At 39.5% G+C, this 22,969-nt stretch overlaps 1 protein-coding gene across 1 annotated transcript; it reads left to right on the forward strand.

The window, feature by feature from the left end:
- The first annotated feature begins 8,333 nt into the window (after window positions 1-8,333).
- Window positions 8,334-21,291, forward strand: xpnpep2 (X-prolyl aminopeptidase (aminopeptidase P) 2, membrane-bound). Its single transcript, XM_047585999.1, has 21 exons — window positions 8,334-8,493; window positions 9,259-9,317; window positions 9,591-9,701; window positions 9,792-9,855; window positions 10,434-10,538; window positions 12,517-12,603; window positions 12,771-12,914; window positions 13,473-13,574; window positions 14,669-14,750; window positions 14,855-15,056; window positions 15,671-15,760; window positions 16,084-16,193; window positions 16,322-16,399; window positions 17,214-17,285; window positions 17,380-17,440; window positions 17,684-17,753; window positions 17,918-18,022; window positions 19,354-19,413; window positions 19,709-19,785; window positions 19,862-19,951; window positions 20,790-21,291. Exons 1-21 carry the CDS (start codon window positions 8,445-8,447, stop codon window positions 20,988-20,990), a joined length of 2,019 nt encoding a protein of 672 aa, XP_047441955.1. The 5' UTR covers window positions 8,334-8,444; the 3' UTR covers window positions 20,991-21,291.
- Window positions 21,292-22,969: the final 1,678 nt, after the last annotated feature.

Consider the following 22,969-nt stretch of genomic DNA (forward strand, 5'->3'; position numbering starts at 1 on the left):
TGCCATTACATTTTAAAATCTTGTTTGATATCATTAAAAACAAAACAGAAGGTCTCCTTCTATTTCCAGGGAGCTGTATTGAGGAGTCACGTCGGAGTGAGTGAACTGTGTAAATGCATCACTCTGCACTTTGTCCCAGCTTTTCTGAGCAAATATGAAGTTCTCTGAAAGTCTGAGACAGAAACATGTAACTGTTATGGACTATGGCTATAATCTTGGGGAAGTAGCAAGATTTGTAATCAGCTTCCCTGGGCCTCCGCAGTGGCACAGCAAACAAAGGCAGCTCAAAGATTGGAAGTGAGTGACCCCAACTTGGAGGGTTGTTGTTTACTTTATACAGAGACTGATGGCTGCATACAGGCCTGCACTGTGTATACGTGACTGAGGTCACAAAACCCTCAATGCATCTGCGTAACAGGACAGGACTGCTACTAATTAACTCTTTTCTCTTCTACTTATTTACGGTCTTTGCCCTTTTGAAAGTGTTTCCAAAGTTTCCTCATTATCTCTCACTCCATTACGAGCTATTGTTTTTCTGGAGACCTAAGGGGCTCTGGAGGCTGGCATCGACTGTCTGCAGCAGTTTAACTGATTTACGTCCTGCAGAAAAACCTCCGCAAGTCCACAACAACTATTAAGGTCACTTTAAAATTGTCATCCATTCCTCTGAGACACGACAGGAGAATTTGCATCGCAACCACAGCACATCCCAGCAATCCCAGCAATCCCAGAGCAGCCAGGGGAACACCCATGTTGTATTTCCTCGGTTGTTTACTGCACTCTAAACCTTCATGTCGTCAAAATCATTCAAACACTGCAGCACATGTCTTTTAATCAGATTTTGTTTTGGTTTGCAGTGCCTTTAAGTAAACAAATCTCTGAATACCTTTGTTTGAAAACGCCTAAATGATTCATCTCCTGTTAGATCTTGCAGATCTAATTGTTGATTTGATTACAATTCAGCCTCTCCTCCGAGTCCAACTTGTTTGGCACAGATGTGACGCTGGTTGGCAGCCAGACCTGGCCGTGGTTTTCAGAGAGCATCCATGTTCGGCCACGGTGCCCTGCCTTCCCCTCAGCCTGAGCTCCTCTGACTCACACTCTGAACACTGTTGCCAGGGCTACCATTTATTAATATTGGTCCATAACTTTGAGCCTCGTCTCCAGGCTGCGGCGTACCTGATGGCCGAAGCCGAATCCCCCGACACGCACACACAGAAATGACTTTGTGTCTGATGGATGCAGATTGTGAATGAGTGCACCTTTAATGGAGCAAGGTTTTTGAAGATCAGACATGGTGTTCACTGAGAATGGAGAGAGAAATAGAAGTGGAATACTTTGAGCGCTAGTGCCCCCTTGTGGTCATGTTTGTTAAGGCGCTCCCTCACCCCCCACAGACTATATCCATATAATCTGTGTCCTAAATCAATACAATATGCTGATTCTAATCAAATAACAAAATAAGAAGAACACAGTGATGAACGAATCAAGAATAAGTAATGGACTACTGATGAATAAGTAACACCTGAATCAATTAAATTTATAAATGAGGGAGAATAGCCTTGGAGATGTCACTGAATCACTATGTAATGATTATATAAGAATTATAACTTATCATTAAAAGCTGATCAATGAATCATCCTACAATATATATATATATATTATATATATATATATAATATATAATATATATATATATATATATATATATATATATATATATATATATATTATTAAAAATAAATAAATAAATAAAGCTAAGAATAGAGTTTTATTTCAGTAGCATCAAAATGTGAACCCCCAGTAAACCTACACTGAACATTTTACCTGTTTCGGATGATTATAGTACTTCTGTTACACATAATGTGCTTCATTGTCAGCTGCTGTTCTTTTTTTGTGTGTGTTGCACTTTTTAGAGAGGGATAAATTACAACTTCATAATGTTTCTTAGCAAACATAATCCAGTGGCCACATAAGTAAAGTTCAGCTCTGCTGACCTTCAACCTGAGCAGAATACTGAGCAGCTAAATATTTAAAACCACGTTTAAATCTTTGAATTAACTATTAACTATCCATTTTAAAGTTTAGTTGACAGCCGTGACAGATAGAATCATATATAGTTCAGTCTTGTATAGTAATAAGTTTATTGTAGACCATATACTGTAAACTACTCTTAAATGTGTGATTTTTACTCCAGGTCCAAAGTTCTTTGACACACTTACTCCCTCATGTGGTGGTTAGCGGTGCACCAACAACACATACGAGACTGAGACAAAATATATCGTATGTAAACTTCTCCACTGTCTATTTTATTTTATTTATCCTCTAGAGTCTACGTGTTTCAAATAATTATTATATCAGCCTCAGGCAATGAGTCCAAAGATGATATGAAATAATTACGGATTGACTGTGTTAAACCTCCCTCTAAACAATTTTAGATTCAGATCCAGCAGGTGGAAGGAGGTTTATAAAATGTCAATGATTAACACAAGTGTTACAGCAGGAGAACATCAGCTTTGTTTTTTTGGGGGGAGCCACAGATATGAGTGGCAGAGTTTGTTGTTTTTATTGTAGTTTCTTGGCTCCACTAAAAGAAAATCTCTTACTTGATGAATAATGGGGAAGAGCTGATTTGCTTGTTTGGTTAACTGGTCATTATGTGTGTAGGTGAACTGGTTGAATGGGTGTGAATGGTTTATCTTTCTGTGTTAGTCCTTAAGTCCAATATGCACCCCATCTCTTAGCCAGTGTTAGCTACAATATGTGACCCTCTAGAGCAGAGGAACCAAACAGCCCAATTATGATCTTAACCAAGTCTGTTGGAAAATAAAAGTCAATTTTCCCTTTGTTTTAGTGCAAATAACTACAAGTAAACTATGAACATGTTTACATTTAATGAACGATACTATGCAAACTGAAATGGAAATGTGTTGCATGCAATTTCAGCACGTTGCTGCCATCTGCTGTTTATTTCTGGACCTCAGTGTTGTTCGGTCCGCAGCTTGTACTAAAAGAGTGTGACCTCTATTAGAAAAATGGCAAATGGCAGATAGTTTTATGTGTAAAACTGCAGTTAATGTCTTCAATATGCTTTTTGCACGTTGATAATTCATCCCGTGGGTCAGACTGGGCCCTCTACTGGGCCGGCTTCGGCTTATAGGCCGTACGTTTGACCCCCCTTCTCTAGAGGATAAGCTGTAATGGATAATAGATAACGGACAGATGTATGTCTAAATGTTTCACAAACCTGGCTGACCCTCCTTGACTCCCCCCCTTAAAGAAAGACCCTTGAGGGTTCCTAGAAACCTGAGCAGTTTACAACATTTAAGTAAGTTACATTATCACTTTTACTGTACATGTTTGTTCTTTTGTGTTATCAAAGAGTTGTCCAGACGTAATGTGCGTTTATGACCATTACTGGGTTTTATTGACCTGTGTGCTGTTTCCTAGTAAAATGCTCAATGTAACAGACATGGTAGACAAACATTAACAGCTGCATAGTGTAGCACTGTGACCCTTCTGTAACACAAGTTACTTTTGGTCCAAAGTTGAAACAATAGAGACTCATTGTTATGATGGGTATAGCTAACAGATACGGTGTACAGTATAGATATGAGAACATACTCTCACATTATAGTGACATTTATTATTTAAGTAAGGCAGGTTTTTCCAGAGGTGGATCAGTATTTTCTACAACCAATACTTTAAATTCTGCTTAAATCCATTCTTTTTATCTGGATGTCATCTAGTTTCATGCACTCTTGTCTTTATCATATACGCTTTATATGAATTTATCTCTTTGCTCATGCTGCTCTTTTCTTCCTCTGAAAGGTTGGCCTCAACCAGACTGGTCCACTGATATGATCTGCTCAAGTTTACTTTCTGTTAAAAGAGAGATTTTCTTTGCCACTGTCCCCTTAATGCTTGTTCTCGTGGTTTCAGGCTCTTTCCAAATGTCTATCAACAAAACTGAAAATTTAAATCAGATATTAACTGATTGTACTATTTTTATTATAATGCGTATATTGTGAGTTTTATATTAATACTGTGTAGGAGATTTTTATAAAGTGGCTAAAGGGAAGAATCTTAATTGTATTTGAATCATGGTTTTATTTCGTCTTATCCTGTCTTCTAAACTTATTTTATATACTGATGCCTTGATGATATATTGTTGGTTGTGTTTATTTTTTTCTGCTCCCGCCTTAAAAACAGCAAACTCAAAATTCCTACCCAAACATTGACAAATTTCACTGCGATGTACATTTCTGCAGCACTGCTGTTTGTTGACGCGAGGCCAAGGTGTCTCATTTTAGAGGCTCACTGAAGTGTCCTTAGAGATGGCCGTCCTGTGTGACTGATGAATGTCTGTGCAATAGAAAGCTGCGCCACATGAGAAGCTTTTAGAAATGATTTACAACATTATTACTGGGCAACTAAAGAAGGCTGCAGATACTTCAAAATGATTTAAGAAGAAGGCTGCTCTGTTCCTGTCACCTCTCTATTTATAATCGCTCTCCGGTTACTGCTGATATCCACTGCTGCCTATTGACTTAAATAATTAGTCAATCTTTATTATTTCTGACGTCTTTTTGATTAAATTCTTGTTTCCACCTGAGATCAAATCGGCTCACTCACTCATCTCTATCCCCTCCTTTTTCATAAAAGTGTGAATCAATTCAGTTACACTTGTAAATACGTGTTTTTCTCGTCCAGACGTAAACAGCCTTTGCTTCTGAGATTTTTCTGTAATCGGCTGATTCACATGTCAAGAGCCAATCACACATCATTACTATTCAGTCAGTCAGCGTTGGGACCAAGAAAAATGAACAGGCATCGAATGTGATGCTGAAAAGAGCAAAGTAAAGATGAATGTTGTTTCTCTGTGGGCTGACGACGCCAAACTGTGTTTTCAGTTGGGCTCCTGTTCAAAGACGCCGCTTTAGCCCATTAAGGAAATGTCTCTCAGGTCATTTTCAGAGTCGGTCAGATTTGTGCCAAAATGTAAATTGCAAGCAGCAGTTCACATGGAGAATTACTCTCCACCATCTTCTTAGAATGAAAGAGTCAACCTTCAGGAGGAGAAAAACTGAGCGGAGCATATGTGTCGCAGATTTAAAAATGTGTTTTTCTCATGCGGGGCTTTCACTCTGATTATAATCAGACAGTTTCGAGTATTTCAATGGCTCTTCACTGAAGGAGATGATAAAACGTCCAGCTTAATATCTGGGTCACATGATAATGTCTAAAAATAATGTTTGAGCTGCTTTGAGGGTGACACTGCAACACACATTGGTTCTTTGGTACATTTATGCTTTGAGTCCATCTGTATATGTTGTTATTCATACACTATTCATATGTTATTCTATCTATCTATCTATCTATCTATCTATCTATCTATCTATCTATCTATCTATCTATCTATCTATCTATCTATCTATCTATCTATATTTTGCTGAAAAAAATCTTAATGATGAAAATCTAAATTTTACAAATGTTTATACAAAATAAAATAATAAAATGTGTCAAAATAATGTGGAATTTAACTGTATTCAAAATAAAAAATAAATGACATGCTACGAAAATCACGTACATTATGAGTTTGTCTGTGAGGGTCATCAAGTTCACGGTAAATTCAAAAATGCTGAAAGAAAGGTGAATGGACTTGTTAAGTTTTATGAAAACATTTCCTCAGTCCTTAACAACACACACACATTCAAATCACGGCCCTTTATTTCATCACTCTGTGTTCTGCCAGGCTCGTGCGCCGTAGAGTTGTTCCCTAATAAAAATGTACTCGGATCAGGTACAGTGGGTGAATTGTCAATAAATCGGAAGCTGTACGTGGACAAATCTGGAGCTGCATATTAGTAACAGACTGCTCTGGGGCTCTGTAGGAGTTTTACTGTGTACTAATTAATTGGTCCACTGATCTTGAACACTCAGGGTCATGTCTGTGCCCTTTTTCTGTATGAAAGCAACAAACTGAACACCAGCACTAAAAAGTGTGTTTAAGAAGTGACTGTTTATAATCCCTTAGTACATGCACTGTTTACACACACTGTTGTGTTTTCAGCTGTGCACACTTTAACCACAGGTATATATATTTATATTTGTTGTAGACATATTGTACATAGTCATAATTGTAATAACATTGCTGTTATTTTCTTAGTACATATGCTACATGCATATTACTGTAACTTCATTTTCTTATTTCTTATCTTATGTCATCTCATCTTATCTTATGACTAGAACAATACAGTCAGCTGTTTTGGGACAGGTTTCTCTGTACAAAGGTAGCAAATTCAGAATAACACACACACACACACACCCTCAAGCAGCTCCGTCAAATAAAATACGATGTGCTGATTAGTGCCTGTAGGTGCTGGACAATGAATTTAGTCACCTTCTTACGGAATTTTTATTTTCGAGTCTTTATACTAAACTAATTTAAACAGTTGCTGGCCATAGCTTCATTTTTAACATTTTAACATTTTCTTACCTAAACCTTGACAAGAAACCCAATTAATGTTATTACAGTCCCTCTTCTTCTGCTCTGTTCGCTGGATTTCCTCCTCCAGGCTAGTGAGGGTCACCTGCGTGGACCTCGGCACAAAGGTTATAAAAAGTCTTTTTCTACTGGGATCCATCTGACTGGTTCATTTCTACATGTGCCTCACTCATCTGTTCATCAACAACACTTCTGATACTTCATAATTGCTCATGATCATTACTTCTTGTCTTCTTAACACATTTTTACAATTTCATTCAGAATCAGCACCCCAGCCCGTCTCATCTCCTCTCTTTGCTATGAGCTGTCTGAGTTGCTTGTGGCCTGGTTCAGACGTGATATTAAAATCCTGACTGATCACTTGTGCTGCTCATAACATCACCCCATGCTTATCAAGTAATCCAACCTCAGCTCTTTGCTCTACACATAAATAACTCTTTTGGGCTGCAGTGGAATAGTCTTGTAGCTCTGGTTGTCATGTAATGTGATCTAAAATATGGGACGTAGTGAGCTGTGTAGTCTGTCTTACTCACTGAAAGCACATGTTATTGTGTATGTATTTATCCACCTGCGCAAAACTCAGATTATGACTCAAACCCTGTAATGTCATTGATGTCAGCAGCAGTGTAAGGAAGGAAAAGTACAGACACGTCAAGTTCCCGTAAGGAAAACAGTGAGTAACAAAGGTAAAATAAAACAGTGGTCATCGTGCAGGAAATCATTTGCATACAACCACAAAGACAAAGGATAAGGCTTGTGCACTGCTAGCATACCACGGAGAGGAATTGTGGGAGAGAAGCACAGCCAAACATACGGCAGAGGGCGAGTCTTCGTCATCTCAAAACACAAAGATGAGAAAAAAGTGACGTGGCACATGTTGCCCTCGGTTACACCAGTATAATAGTGGTTAACGAGGAGAAACCACAGTTTGTTGTGTGTCGAAAAAAATAGCTTCTGACAATTTAAAACAAAAGTTAAGATGCCACTTGGAGGCAACGCGTCCAGAGCATGATTTGATTTTTTTAGAATTTCTTTTGTAAACAGCATGAAGAAGTGTCTGCACCCTTCCCGACATGTGTTTGACCAGCTAATATAATTTGTATTTTGCTAAAATAACACTCTTTAAAATGGATATGTGGATTGGGGTCATACTTGATAGACAGACAGATGCAGTTTAAAGTGGATCAGTATATAATGAGGTAAAAAAAAATTAATCCGGTAAAAATCTAATTACACAGACGATGATGTTTGAAGACAGACTAATGTACTGCCCCTCCTCCTGCCGCCCCCATTTTTGAGCTAAGTGGTTAGACATTTGGCATGAATTCAAGGGTTTAAAGATACAGAAAGCATTTCCTTAGAGATCTCGGTAGAATTACAAGGAGTCAGACACAGAGAGTTGACCTTCATTATCTGTCCACAGGAATACTCTCCAGCCACATACGGTCACCCGTGCTCTCCATATAAATCGCTCCGTGCTTGTTGTTGCTTTTCTGAATGCACAATTAGCATCTCCTCTTATTTACGCAAATAATTAATGCAACAGCGTTTGACCAAAAACACATGTGCTGCTGGATGCCTGAGGTAACCCTCCACTCCCGAATTCCATCATAAAACAATGGAAAACTGTGGAGCAGCTCAGTTAAATAACAGAGGGGAAACACAAGTGGTGGGTGGTTACACATTTTAGATCATTAAGCAAAGAATGGTTTGAGATCCACTCCTGAAGACACTGCACATGATTCCTATCAGGAAGGGCCGCAGGGAGGGAGAGAGGGAGAGAGAGAGAAACAGAGAGAGAGAGAGAGAGAGAGAGAGAGAGAGAGAGGACAGTCATCCACACCCACACACGTTTTCACATTTGCTGCAAACACATCAGATCACCAGCCACCGCTCTGCGTGCAGATCTGTTCGGGAACTGGCTCACTGTGCCGAGATGCTTCCCTATAGCTGGCTGCTGGCTGTTTCTCTGGCAGCACTGACAGGTAATAAAAAAGTTCCTCTTTATCTGCTCCGTCTCTGCTCTCTGTGTGGAGACTTTTAATGAGTCAATCAATATTCATGTTCATGTAGACTGGTCTCTGTGTAAAAAGTAAGAACAGTAGTTAAAGGACTGGGACGGTTTGCAATTAAAATCATTTTCAATCTTGTTATTATTTATTTAGTTTGCGCATCTGTGCTTGTTTGCATAATTTTTTTGTAACTGGAGGAGATAAGAGGAGCGGCTCTGTGGTTGGCACTGATGCATCCAAGCGGGAAGGGCCGGGTTCAAGTCCGGCTCGGGCCCTTCTGGATGGAGTTTGCATGTTTTGCCTGTGTCTGTACTTTTTCTTCCATCTCCAAACACACGCTCGTTAGGTTATGCTAATTGGTAGATAGCGATATACTGGAGACCTGTCCGGGGTGCACCCCGCCTCTCGCCCGGAGACAGCTGGGATAGGCTCCAGCAACCCCCGCCACACTAGTGAGGAAAAGCGGTAGTAGAAGATGAGATGAGATGACAGATTAGATGGTGCGCATAGTTGATCAATAAAATCTCAGCTTGTCCGATGTCCTTTACTTTGACTGTCCTCATAAAACCTTGAGTCACATTGATCACACAGTCACTGAAAAGACTCGACGCAAAAAAAAAAAAAAAAAAAAAAGAGCGTCAGTTTACAATGATCTAAAACGCTGATACAGCACGGCTCGGTCACTGCTTTATGTAACTTTCCAAGGTCTTTTACCAATGTGTGTGTGTCTAATTTCAGGTAACACTGTTGGTGCTGCGTATGAGCGAACTGAGAGGAACTGCTCTGCTACCCCACCCGTAAGATCAAGTTGTGTGATTAAAAACTGGCCAACAGACTAACGCTTGATTTAAAAAAAAAAGAGAAAATCAAAGTGATCTCAGAGGAGGATTCTACTGTCATAAAATGAGTTTTACACAGTGTGTTGATGATTAACTCTCATGCACAATGTTAATGATTATAGGGGGAGATATAGAAAGGGATGAATCATCAGCTTCTTGGGTTTTAAATGAATCTGAGGACTTTTCTCTTTGTGTGTTTGTGCGTGTGTCATCTCCCCGTATGTGTTGCAGTTCCTCCCCAGTACAGCCGTAAATACCAGTGTCCAGCTGAGAGAGCTACGAGAGCGAATGATCCCCATGAATATCTCTGCCTACATTATTCCCGCCACCGATGCTCACCTGGTACATCTGTTGTTCCTCATCATTAATTCATCGGGGCTTAAAGCTTGCGTTTATGTGTGTGGTTCTGACCTGCTGTGTTTTCCCCATCAGAGTGAGTATATCGCTAAACGTGACGCCAGGATGGCCTTCATGACTGGGTTTACAGGCTCTGCAGGTACAAATCCTTTTCCTCCTTCTCCTCCACCTCACGACTCAACCCGTCACATCTGAGCACCACGGTCACACACAGCTCCTCTACTTTCATCCCACATCCTCCCCATACATCCCGCTCCTCGTTCATCTGTTTCCGTCACTTTCGCTCACTGCATCGTTGCACCTTCTAAATCACCAGCGCTCTCCCTCACACACAGTGACTTGACCGTTGCATAACGAGCTCCATTTTCGTGACAGTGAACGGAATTAATGATCCCGCGTGTTGCTGTGTTCGGCTGTCGCCCGGATGAAATGACGAGAACACAGACCCCATTAAGATAGGTCACCAATTCCTGTCCTCCATTGAGAATCAGATAACATTTCAACTCAGCTGTTGCTATTTATCTGCCTGATGTGAGAGTGCAGCGCTTGAATGAAACTGAACCCTGAATATGAGCCCACTGCACTCCACGAGCCCGTTTCTCCGCCACACATTCTTCAAGATTGCATCGTTCTGCGCATTGTCCTAATTCAACTCTGACATTTAGAGTCATTTGTAATTCACTATCACTGCTGCCCTCTCCCTCTCCCTCTCGTCAGGCACTGCTGTGGTTACTCAGACCAAAGCCACTCTGTGGACAGACAGCCGCTACTGGGTTCAAGCTGAGAGACAGATGGACTGCAACTGGGAGCTAGAAAAAGATGGTAGGGGTGATCGTATTCTGCTTACTTGTTACAACAACACAGCAGCACAAAGGAACACCAGGAAAATGTTTATGTTTTTTTTTCCTTCTTTCTAGAAATAGCGTGTCAGATGCTGAACCTGTTATTACAGGGCCGACGTGATTAAAATAGCTCACCAGCAGACCAAAGCCACAACTTGTTTTGTCTTGCAGAAACAGTGTGCATGCTGAGTGTCACACATTTTCACGCAGCACTAGAATGAATACACTGCAGCTTTTATTGCAGAGAAACTCGTAAAATTTCGCCCGTCTCGATACATATTGTCACTTTACAGACTCGAACCCTGAACGGACGAATGCTGCAAACACATTTACAGAAATACTAAGAGGCACAGCACAAGAGATTTAATTTCATTAAGGTTCTCGGGACTCAACTAAAAACAATATTCTCAGAATTTTACCAGTCTTTATTAGGCTTTTACGATTTAATTAAATTGTTCAATCTGTTTCTTTCAAGTCTTTCCAGTGAAATGTTTATTTCCTCCAGTCACAGATGTGCACAAGATACTACCTAGATTATGTAATGTGTATAAATCTGCAGCTGAAAATAGACGACAACAAAGTTAGTGAGGATCACATGGCTGTTAGAGCTGAGAGCCACATGAATGCAGGGAAAGAAAGAAAGCTCTCACAGATGCTGAAAGATGTAAATAGACCGGCTGGACTTGAAGAGTTTTCTTTAAGATGTTTCACCACTTATCCAAGTAGCGTCTTCAGCTCATAAAGACTGGTGAGGAGTCAGGGTTAGGAAGGACAAAGGACACTGCTTTGAGGAAAAGAGTGTTCAGATTTTAGCCAGAGAAGACAGATGCTTTGATCTAGGAGTGAGGGAAGCCACCTTAGACATTGAAAAATCCTTCCCTGAACAGGGTCGGTCTCACACCTTGAGATAATGAGTCATTACACAACGTTCGTTGCAGAAATAAAACAGGATCAGTTTCCTCCACTACAGGTAGGATCTGCTCATTATCAGACACTTTCTGATTTTCTAAACAGCAACATCCACAACTCTTTCTGTTTGTACTAGTGATGTTCAATTCCACCGATTTCCTTTCGGATCCGATACTAAGTAAAATTCAGGCTGGTATCTGCGATACGATACCGATACTCTGTGTAAATACACCCAACGTGTCTGGTAAACCCAAAAAGAAGTAGTGTATTTCAAAGCATAGCTTCATAAGGAATACAAGACATCAGAGTAATTTATTTATTTATTTTAAACTCAGAAGTATATTGAAGCAGGGGCCTCATTTATGGCCAAGCTAATACCATAAAAGAAAAACCAAACAGAGGACGCAATCATACAAAACATGTGAAAATTCAGTTTCAAACACTTAAAAAAGAAATAAGTAAAATAATAAGAACATTAAAATAAATGATTAACTATTAAGAACCACTATAAAATGAAAACTTGCATCTTAATTGCGACACTGTGCTCGCCTTTTCTGTCCTCATTATCATAAATGCCTCGTGTTCTGTGTTGTGGTTCAACCTGAGGTGTTTCACGAGGTTTGTTGTGTTGCCACAACTCAATAGTTCAGTTACTTGTTACTGTGTTTACTACATTACCTCGGATGACTGAAGTATGGAAAGTATGGCTATTTTGATTTGAGGATCAATTTTAGAGCATAAAGACCTGGTATCGGAAGTATCGATATTTCAGTATCAATATGTACATCCCTGATTTAAACCTGAATTCCACACGAGAGACAAAATGTCCAGTTCCTCTTGTTTCAGCTTTTGTTTTTTGATATATATAACCGTTTATGTAGATGAAATACACAACATCTGCTGTCTTTCACTGTGTTTCTATCACCTACAATGTAACACGCATAAGGATCAGTATAGGACAGAATGTTTAAAAAATATAATATATATATATATATATATATCAGAAGTGATTCAGTTGATTGCAGTCTCTCTTTTATGATGTTCACCAGTGTCTGTCAGCAACGTGGCACAGTGGCTCATCTCTGAGGTCCCATCGGGCGGCAAGATCGGCTTTGATCCCTTCCTCTTCTCTCTCAGTGAGTTGATTCTTTCCTCCTGCTGTCACTCCAGGTTAGCATCAATAAAATGCTCACCCAGGTAGATGGAAAATCATTGACGGAGCCTCTAGACGCCACACAGACGGTTTATACTCAGAATTGTTTTTGTTCAGTGTACGTAACCATCTGCAATTTCCTTCCATTAGAAACACAGGAAAACTACGACATCAATTTGGAGTCCAGCAATCGCAGCCTCAAGTCCATCCCCGTTAACCTGGTCGACCAAGTGTGGAAGGACAGACCGTCTCTCCCACCTGACAACCTCACCCGCCTCCCTGACAGAGTCATAAGTAGGTTGTCTTACATGTGTTTTTGTGTGCTGAACGTACGCGCTGCAGCCTGCATGTCTACCTGCCTTTATCTATGTGCTGATAAATACCTGCAAACTGGACAGAGAGCGATAAGCAGGACCACAAATTCACAACCATAAACAGCACGCTTTTACGGCTGGCTGACAAATCAAATATGAACTCAGACTGTGGAGGAAGTTGTCTGGTCTCTTATTAGTTTTTGATACACAAATGGAACAAATGGAGAGCATCATAAACCTAATGGTCTCTCTGTGTGCATACATTTGTCTTCAATTTAGAAAAATCATTACATACAGCACTTTAAGTAAGCCTCGTATAAATGCTGTCTTCTGCACCGGAAACTTGTGCTTGTCCTTGACTCCGTACTGTATGCAATGGGAATTCTAAGCCTGCAGTTAGTGGGAAGCATCACAATTACACTGTATTTTTGTTTTGTTGTGTTTGAGGAAACACACGCTGACAAAACTCATTGTCCAACACAAGAGAGCATAAAGTATTTGGATGTAAATATAAACGGTGAAATGTGTCTGTTTATAGAAAGGTCTTGGCAGATGAAGGTGGAGCTCATACGGAGTCAGATGAGAGAAAATCCATATCAACCTACCGCTCTTCTGCTTTCAGCGTTGGATGAAACTGCCTGTGAGTAACTTCAAATGTATCAGTGAAGCTGTGTGACTGTGTTCAAAGGAATCTCAAGGCAGCCTTGTAGCCACAAATAACTGATGGTTAAAACTCAAACAAAACCACTGTTAATATTAGACTGATACTTGATTCAGTACCTTTCCCATCCAGATTGGTCTTTTATTCATTATCTGTAGCCAGTTGTTCTCTAGAGGCCTATTCACACACAACTATTTAAAGACCTACGACCAATTTAGAGTCACCAAACAGGATATGGATTGTGGGAGGAAGCTGGAGAAAACAGAGAAAACCCACAAGGAGAATATGTTATGTAGAGTGTACTCTAGTTCACCTTATCATAAAAAACAATGCCGTCAAAGCATAGAAATCACCCAGAAACAAAGTGCAGCAGCCACAATAACGTCACATAGTCTGATAGGCCTGTGTAGCATCTCTACTCTTTAGAAAGCAGCGTATGTTGTGCACACACACATGCACAGATACACACACAGGCGTGGGAAGAGTAAATGCACATTGCGTTTGTTTCAAATCAGCATTAAAAAGTTGCTATAAAACTCACCAAAATGATCCCAAATCTTGTTCACCCACTCAACTTTCAGGTGAGAGTAATCATTTAGCACCGAAACAGAATTTAATTTGACTGCTAGTCAGAAATACAATCAGAATAAAAACAATTAAGTGCAGACGTTTGAAAAACATACACAGAAGGGCCAAAATAATCCTACTGAACTTTACAATTCAATATCACCAGCTGCAGTCTATGTATTGGATTTAATTGAGCACATCATTTGCAGAGCATGAATCAGGATATGAGAGTACATTTGATTATCAGCTGCCCATGAACAGGGAATTATTCAAAAGCAGCTTCCTTAAAGCCCGTGCAGGAGGAGTGTTGATATTCAGGTTGGTCCTGCCTTGTGATTTCAGAATTAGTGAGTCTACTTTAAATAACAGGAGCACAGAGAAAGTCACGTAGGTCAGACACAAACAATAGACGCAGTCAAGCCTTCATGGCCCTTCAAGGATCTCACAGATGTCGTAAATGATGAATGTGCGAGCTGCTGCTGACGGAGTGTATTTTTGTTTTTCAGGGCTGTTTAATCTGCGCGGAAACGACATCCCATACAATCCCTTCTTTTACTCCTACACTCTTCTCACAATGGATGAGATCTGGTAACTAGTTTTTAGTTCTATTGCTTTAACTGCCATCACAAATACTTCAATCCAGCCTAATTCCTTAAGGATGTAATCTTGTGTTTTCCCTTCACGTCTACCAGGCTGTTTCTCCACTTGGACCGAGTGTCCGATGAGCTGAAGGTGTACCTGAATGCCTCGTGTGATGGGCCTCTCTGCGTGCAGCTGAAAAGTTACGACAGTGTCCTCGATAATGTGAAGACATATGTGGCCCAGCCTGGGGTGAAAGTGTGGATCGGTACAGAGTACACAAACTACGGTCTTTATGAGATCATCACACCACAGGTATGCTTCATATTATATCTCATTATATTCACCGTACACAATCACTTTGTCTTCTGTTAGGTAGTAAATATGAGTCAAACTAAAGTGAAACCTTGAACAAAAATACTTTTCATTGTTTGGAGTGAGGAGCTGATTCTGAACATCATATTTCATGTGGAGACAAAGGTAGTAGCAGTAGGGAATATTACTTTATTCATTTGACCCTTGTCCTCCTAATCCTGGACTAATAACTCATGCCAGCTCTTGCCCACCTACAGATCCAGTTAGATCTAAAGGATTTAAATTCCTTCTAGAAACACAACACATGAACTTACTAGAAGTAACAATACAGAAGATACAGACGCTCTGAATTTGACTCACTGTGACTTTAAGTCTATAATCTAAATGTCTAGTGGACTAGACATGACTAGAGTCTGTTAATAACCCAATATTCACTTTAAGTTAAAGGATATTCAGATTGGTAGGACGAGGAAACTATTGACCTTGAGTGGGTTAGAGAAGCACACGTGGGCCTTTGTTATCCAGGACTAGGAAAGAGGTAGAGCCAGGGAGAAGCCCTGGGTTGAACTAGACAGCTTTTCTGCATTAATTATTGTTTTTTTTTCATCATGCAGGACAAACTAATGACAAGCTCCTACTCTCCTGTGTTGACGACTAAAGCCGTGAAAGACGAGACTGAGCAGCAAATACTGAGGGACGCTCACGTATGTCCTCCACACACGGACACAGAGTCGATTATGAAAAACACATATGGTCGTTAATTATCAAGTTATGCTCAGTTGGGCAAGTGAGACCATCATCTTTCCAGGAATTCATTCAACATGCTTTACTGTCAAATCAATGGGACATTTATTAATGACTGTCATTGATAGTTTGAACACTACAGTGAACACATGGCAACATACATTTGTCACCCTGTCCAAAGATGTTTCAGCAGCCATGCAGCATATCATCGTCTTTGTTTTGTGCTGTTGTGATTGATGCCTGAGACTTTGTTGTGTCAGTGTGCGTTTGCTGCTCTATGCAGGTGAGGGATGCAGTCGCTGTCATCCAGCTGCTGATGTGGCTGGAAAAGACCGTCCCGCAGGGGACCGAGACGGAGCTCACCGCCACAGAATACGTCAATAAGTGTCGGAGGTCAGTGACCACATACAGTATATTCATGAAGCAAAGGAAGGCTGACGTGTAATATTTGAGTATTTTTACATAAGAAAATTAAATAGTCAAGGTCAAAGGTTTCCCAGCTAACATGAACATCATTGCAGCAAACAGAAGGACAGCAGAGGACCCAGCTTTGAAACTATCTCTGCAAGTGGACCTAATGCTGCTCTCGCCCATTACAGGTGAGATTTAATTATTGACACGCTTTAATAATTACAGTATCACTCTTAAATATGAGACACATGTCTTACATACAATTTCAGCATCGATTTATTTGTTCATGACAGCTGCATCGTACTTCTAAGAAGGACTGACTTGGTTTTGCCCAAGTGTATTTAAAGCATGTGTTCATTGGTCTGAATCTCTTCAGTATGCTGTATTTCCCAGATGCCACTAATGCAAAGTTTTCAGGAAATAAGAAAAGCTGACATTTCACAGCAGCTGGCAAATTACATAAGGAAAAAAGAGGTCCTAAAATAGACCCTTGTGGCACCTCACGTGTCATATTTTTCCTGTTTGTAAACCATTTACAGTTTTAGACATCAAGTCACATCAGTATTTTTTATTCTCTTTGTTTTGTTTTTTATGTAACACATATGGTCGTGACCAGCCAACATTACTTTATGTTTCTGGCAGTGGGAAGTGTTGCAGTGTTACAGCAGGAGTGATAGAGCAGTAGCACACATGAAAAAAAAAAAAAAAATCTGCTCAGTATATAAATATATAATAATTTTAACAAACCAAAAACAAAAATGCAGAAACCAGCATTGAACCGATCTTAATATATTATCCAGAGCCATATTTATCTTATCGCTTTTTTCCATTATGATCCATTCGCGTGCTATATAAGCTATATAAAAATATAAAAAAAATAATAAAAAAAAAAGGTCAGCTACAACGTAATAAAATTGCTTTAAACATTTACACATTTACAAACACTGGCACGGTGCAGTGAAGCAATCATTTCCTGTTTTTCTCTGCCTGCCTGTGCTGCAGCCCCACACCAGAAACCAGCAGGAGGTTGACAGTTGATGAAATGTACCTGGTTGACTCTGGCGGCCAGTATCTGTGAGTAAAAACACTCTTCCCCTATGCGCTTCCAGTTTCACTTCATGTCACGTGCTATTGAAATGAGTCAACAGCATCTATTCATTACTATCAGAGACGGGACCACTGACATCACTCGGACAGTTCACTGGGGAACACCAACAGCCATGCAAAGGGTAACTTTGACTGACACTCACATCATTTTGTCTGTCAAAACAAGACTGATGGCTAATCAGTCACAGATGCATGAGTTTCTCTGTGTCTCTTTCATACATAAGAAAAGTAATTTGTCTTTGTTGACATTATCATATAAGTGTGAAACATTTGTCAACAGTCTTTGCAGTAAAGCCTTTAATTATACATTCAATGCCACCATGTGTGAAATACTTCTGTTGTTTACCATCTGTCTTGTCTCGCAGGAGGCCTTTACTCGAGTGCTAATGGGAAACATTGAGATATCTCGAACCATTTTTCCCTCAGGAACAAGAGGTGGGAATGAAATACATTCATGCACATTTAAAATGAGATTTAGAACAAATCTTCCTGCAGTTGTTCTTTATTTCACCACTAGAGAGCTCTCTTCCTCCACTACATCTGAGAGGTGGTGTAACAGGATGTTTGATTTGACGTCTTTATGTGGTTTTTATCTACAGGTGTTAACATGGAGATGCTGGGTCGCCGTGCGTTGTGGGAGGTGGGCCTGAATTACGGCCACGGCACAGGTCACGGTGTTGGAAACTACTTTGGAGTCCATGAGTGTACGACCCTTTTTAGTTTCCATATTTTCTCATACAAATATACGTGGGCACAGAATACATGGAGCTTGAACAGAAAATCTAATGAATGCAGATTTCAGTGATCTGTAACTAAAAGCACCTTGACTCGGATGCACTGGAGACTGTTTAAATTCTTACATTAAATGGGATTTGATTAGACAATAGTGCTAATGACTGAGCGTGAGAAAACTAATAAGCTGATGAGCAATTCTCTTGTGGGTTCATACATTTCATTTTGAAATACAGTCGCTTGTGGTGTGACCGCATCGCTGAAAACCTCACAGCAATTTCTGAAAATGGGCCACTTGGGGAAACTCACTATGAACATGTCAATCCACTAAAAGAACAAGAACAAAATGAAATATAAAAAGTACAAAAATATGAAGCTGCAGAGATGGGCTTGTACAGCTAATATGATAATTTTTTTCCAAAGAGATGGAGCGTTGTGTGTAGATTCTTCAACTGAATCCTCTCTTGGCTATGGCATTTCTCGAGGCTCTATCTTGGGCCCCATTCTTACTTTGTTGTACAAGCTTCTCTTGGAGCCCATTTTCAAAAAGTAAAATGTCTCAATTACTTGTTTTGCAAATGATTTACAAATCTATCTGCCCATACAGCGGTGACTCTCCATAGGCTCTGCTGAAGTGTCTGAATGATGTGCAATTGCAGATGGACGAAAATTTTTTTTTGATCTAAATAAGAACAAAACTGAATTTTTGATAAACCGATCAGTTCAGTGTTCAAGACATGCTTCTTTTTTTTTTTTGCAGAAATCAGCAGTCCACCATTTTACAGCCCACATTACACTGATACTTCTTACTTGTCAGAATTACTTGATGACTTAAACTGGCTAGAGTGTGGCCACAGGCAGTTCCACTGTTGTTTTATTTGATGTTTTTATTTTAGCTCATATTTATTTGTTTTTATATTGATGGTGATTCTTAATTTATTTATATTTGTTCTGCTTGTATCAAACTTTGGTTCAACTGAGGTTGTCCTTAAATGTGCTTTAAAAATAAACTTTGACTTGACTTGACTTTGTTACTACAGGAAAGATTTAACATAATTGTTATAAATGCCCATAGGGCTTATCATCTGTACTACTACTCCCTGATATATTTTGTATGTTGGACAGTATGATCATGAAATTGCATTGAGCTTTCGAAATTCTGCAGAAACTGCAGTAAAACTTTACTTTTATGTTTTAAGTTTATTTTGTTTGCAAAATGTTCCTATGACACAGAAGTTACGAAGCATCGCTTGCACTGTGTCTCAAAGTTTAATCGATATATGATATGTTTGTATTTTTTCAGGGCCAGTTGGATTTCAGAGCAACAACATTCCCTTCAGAGCCGGCATGTTCACATCTATCGGTGAGACGTTTTCTTTTTCAGAATAAATCCACATGCACTACAGATAACACAACATGGTAATTACAGACTGATTTTTATTTGTTGCCTTGGGCTCCAGATTTAAAGAGAGCCAACACACCTGCAGACTGGTTTCAGCATTGTGCAATGTTTTTTTTTTGTTTTTTTTTTACATAGTAAGAGGTGCCAGCAAGATTAAAATAGTGGCCAACGCCCCAGAGAGTTAGAGGAAACTAAGTTTGTATTTGTTGCCTCAATTGTTAAAAGGTACTGATGAAAACTGATGTTTTTCTTTTAGAACCTGGATTTTATAAGGAGAATGACTTTGGGATTAGGATTGAAGATATTGCTGTGACCGTACCGGCTCATACAAAGGTGGAAACAATCTCACATTAAACATCTCCTGCTTTTACATGATTGCTTTTTGTAAATGTGCCTTTCTATCCCTCAGTATGGACACAACTACCTGACTTTTGACACGGTGTCACTGGTTCCGTATGACAGGAAGCTGATTGACATCTCGCTCCTCAGCTCTGAACAGGTATGTTTAGTATCTGGCTGAATAATCAGTGTCTCAGCTACAAGGCGTCTAATGGAGGTACAAAGATTCCTCACCTGGCACATTTCAGTTCAATTCAGTGCTATTTTCATAGAGTCAATAGCAACACACATTGTCTCAAGACGCTTTACAAAAACCGGCCATTTAAGTTAACAAATGCAAAGTAACAAGCTGTCAAACTATGATCAGCTTCCTGTTTTAATTTGTAAATACCTTTGGGTATATGAAAGTGTGATGATGACCAGATTTCTCCTTTTCCTGCTGTACGAGTGCTGGTTTCCTCCTAAAATCCCCCTTAGCATTTTGAGTCAAAGCGCCTGTGCTGCTAAGAGATCAAAACAGTCTTTGAGAGAAAAAACCACGAGTGAATTCAACTTCTGTGTTTTGGTTCTTTTCATCTGACAATGTTGGAGATATTTTTAAGCATCATTGTCTTGCAAAGGAGAATGTGTTTACCAAATTTGAACTTTTCAGTTAGATTGTAGTGGATTTTAATTCCATAGTTTTTTATAATAAATTAGCGCTCTTTCAGAGTTCATTCTAATCTGAGGGCCAAACCCTGTCAACTCTGACTTTTCATGGAAAATAAAATTAGTAGCAAGCTAAAGATGTGATAAAGGCCAAATGTACACAGAAAATTAAAGATGTCAAAGCACTGATCCCTGGGGAACACCACAGATGAGAAAAGAGTATTAACACCACTGTGTTTATATTTATGCATTTATTTTTCGATCTGTAATGAAGGTAATCATATTTAGCTGGAATATTAAACAATGTTGTTTTTATAACACTCATTAAATGTGGTCTTGTCTTTCTCTAGCTTCAGTGGCTTAATAAATACTATGAGACTATCCGGCGGCTGGTGGGTCCTGAGCTCGACAGTCAGAAACTACAAGAAGAGAAGGAGTGGATGCTCAAAAACACAGAGCCCTTCACTGAGTTGGGATCCTCTGCATCCATATGTTCGTCCTCGCTGACACTCATCGCTCTGGCCATCGCTCTGCTCCACAACATCTCCTGAGCGTCTCAGTCACTCCTGCAGTCTATTCCCAGCTTGTACACTTGTACACTAATGTTACCCCCTATGCAGTCTCTACTGAGCAGCTATAGCCTAACGGGTTGAGAGATGCACTGCAACTTAGCATTTTTTTAATTAGCAGATTTATTTAATGATTGAATTATGTGGATAAATGTATGATGTTGTGTTGTTCAAAGTTTAAAATGATTTTTTGTATAATTTATTTTGTTGAAGTTTTAAACTGGACATTTGTTTGACCAGCTAATATAATTTCTATTTTATTAAAGTAACACTCTTTAAGACCGATGTGTGTACTGGAGTCATACTTCTATAGATAGATAGATTTCCATAACTATAACAACATGATTAAAGGTTTAAAACATAAATCAGACAGTAGCCAATCACATTGCACGTTCAAGACTAACAGATGACTTTAGCAGCAGACCGAAGGAAATTATTCCCACAGTGTTACATTTAGCTTCAGTTAAGAAAAAAAAAAAAAAAAAAATAGCTGACGTAAATAAATAAATGGCAAACACTGCAAAATATCGCAATGAGGTCACTTCAGCTGTATTTAACGTGGTAAGTTAAGCTAAAAGCTAGCTGGCAGAAGAACAAAGAGCCTTTCCTCTCCTTTCTACCAGCTAAGATTCAGGCTATAAACTAGTCACGGCTCAGTAAAGTTAAAAACATGAAGTTATTTCAGAATATTATTTCAGCTTCAACTTCTCATTCCTGTCATTCGTTTACAGCAGTTTGTTTAAGCTAATTTCAGCAGCAGCTACTGTGTTAGCATCTGTTCTTCCAAGAAAGACATTTACCTGAGCTAGCTCATAGCTTATATATATTTCAATTAAATAAATGTCTTATGTAACATGTAATACTGGCCAGTTCAGTCCATTTGGTCCAAGGTACTTTGACTGAACAGTTCCCTTTTGCCAAATCAGACGTAATGTGACAGTAGTGTGGCCATGCTTGTTGGCAGTTAAATGGTAAAATGCTTGTTTGCAGTGTATTGCAGTGACTCTAAACCTTTTGGTTTTAGCATTATTAGCTACATTTACAGCTTCGCGTTGACTGGGCTAAACTAGTCAGCAGCTCTGTGGTGCCGTTCACAGCCTTTTCATTGGTCTTTCTTAAAACTCACCTCTGTGTCTCTTACAGAAGTTTTCAGGTGTTGAAAATGCCTCTTGTGGCCACTGATGTCAAACCATCTAGTTTACTAGATGACCCTACTTTATACTTTACCAGAAGAACATAGTTTATAAGATGAAAGGAGGAAGGAGGTTTTCTATGAGGCCTTCCTAGGCCTAAACCTAGTTGTTGTAAGAGACATTGTAATGTTTTTTCAACTAACTAGTTGGCAAGAAAAACTAAAAAGTGTTTATCATAATGCTGAACTCACTTCCTTTTGCCCCTAGTTGAAAACATGGAACAAAATGTGTGACACACTCAGCGTAAAACAAAACGATAGCTCTCTCACACATGGCGTCTGCAAACTTAATTTACTCCATTAATATAGTGCCTGTTTTGAGTTCATTTAAATATTATCTAAATATTACATATTATAAATACTCTACATCAAAAATCCAATCATACTGAAACCCACACTGCCGTTTGCCGGTTAACTGGATTCATAAACAGCTTTCTGCAGCTCCTGCCTGAAGGCGGCTGGTTGCAAGGCAACTATTCTGTCGGTGCATGTTGGTGTGAACGCGCTGCCAACAGTCCACACCCTGCATCTGCACGCTCCGGTCAAACTCATGAGAGCACAGAAAATGGAGAATCAGCTGACAGAAAAGGCGTTGTCATCCACATCCTAACTTTGATGCGTATAGAGAGGAAAAGAGGAAGAACAGTATGAGATCATTGTTGCACAAAGCTCCCTTCTACTTTTGTTAATTAGTTACTGTTAAACTAGCGGTTGTGTAATATAGTCGTCTTTTGGTGAATATAATCCCAGCGGTGGTGCAGCGTCACTA

This window comes from Mugil cephalus, chromosome 5 (assembly GCF_022458985.1).
Source record: "Mugil cephalus isolate CIBA_MC_2020 chromosome 5, CIBA_Mcephalus_1.1, whole genome shotgun sequence".
Taxonomy (NCBI): Eukaryota; Metazoa; Chordata; class Actinopteri; order Mugiliformes; family Mugilidae; genus Mugil; species Mugil cephalus.

Bases quoted from the DNA above. Each gene is read 5' to 3' on its own strand.
- xpnpep2 (XM_047585999.1), top strand. From the start codon at position 8,445: ATGCTTCCCTATAGCTGGCTGCTGGCTGTTTCTCTGGCAGCACTGACA. The intron at 19,414-19,708 runs GTGAGACGTTTT...TTTTTCTTTTAG, and splicing joins CGGCATGTTCACATCTATCG to AACCTGGATTTTATAAGGAG. The intron at 19,786-19,861 runs GTGGAAACAATC...TCTATCCCTCAG, and splicing joins CCGTACCGGCTCATACAAAG to TATGGACACAACTACCTGAC.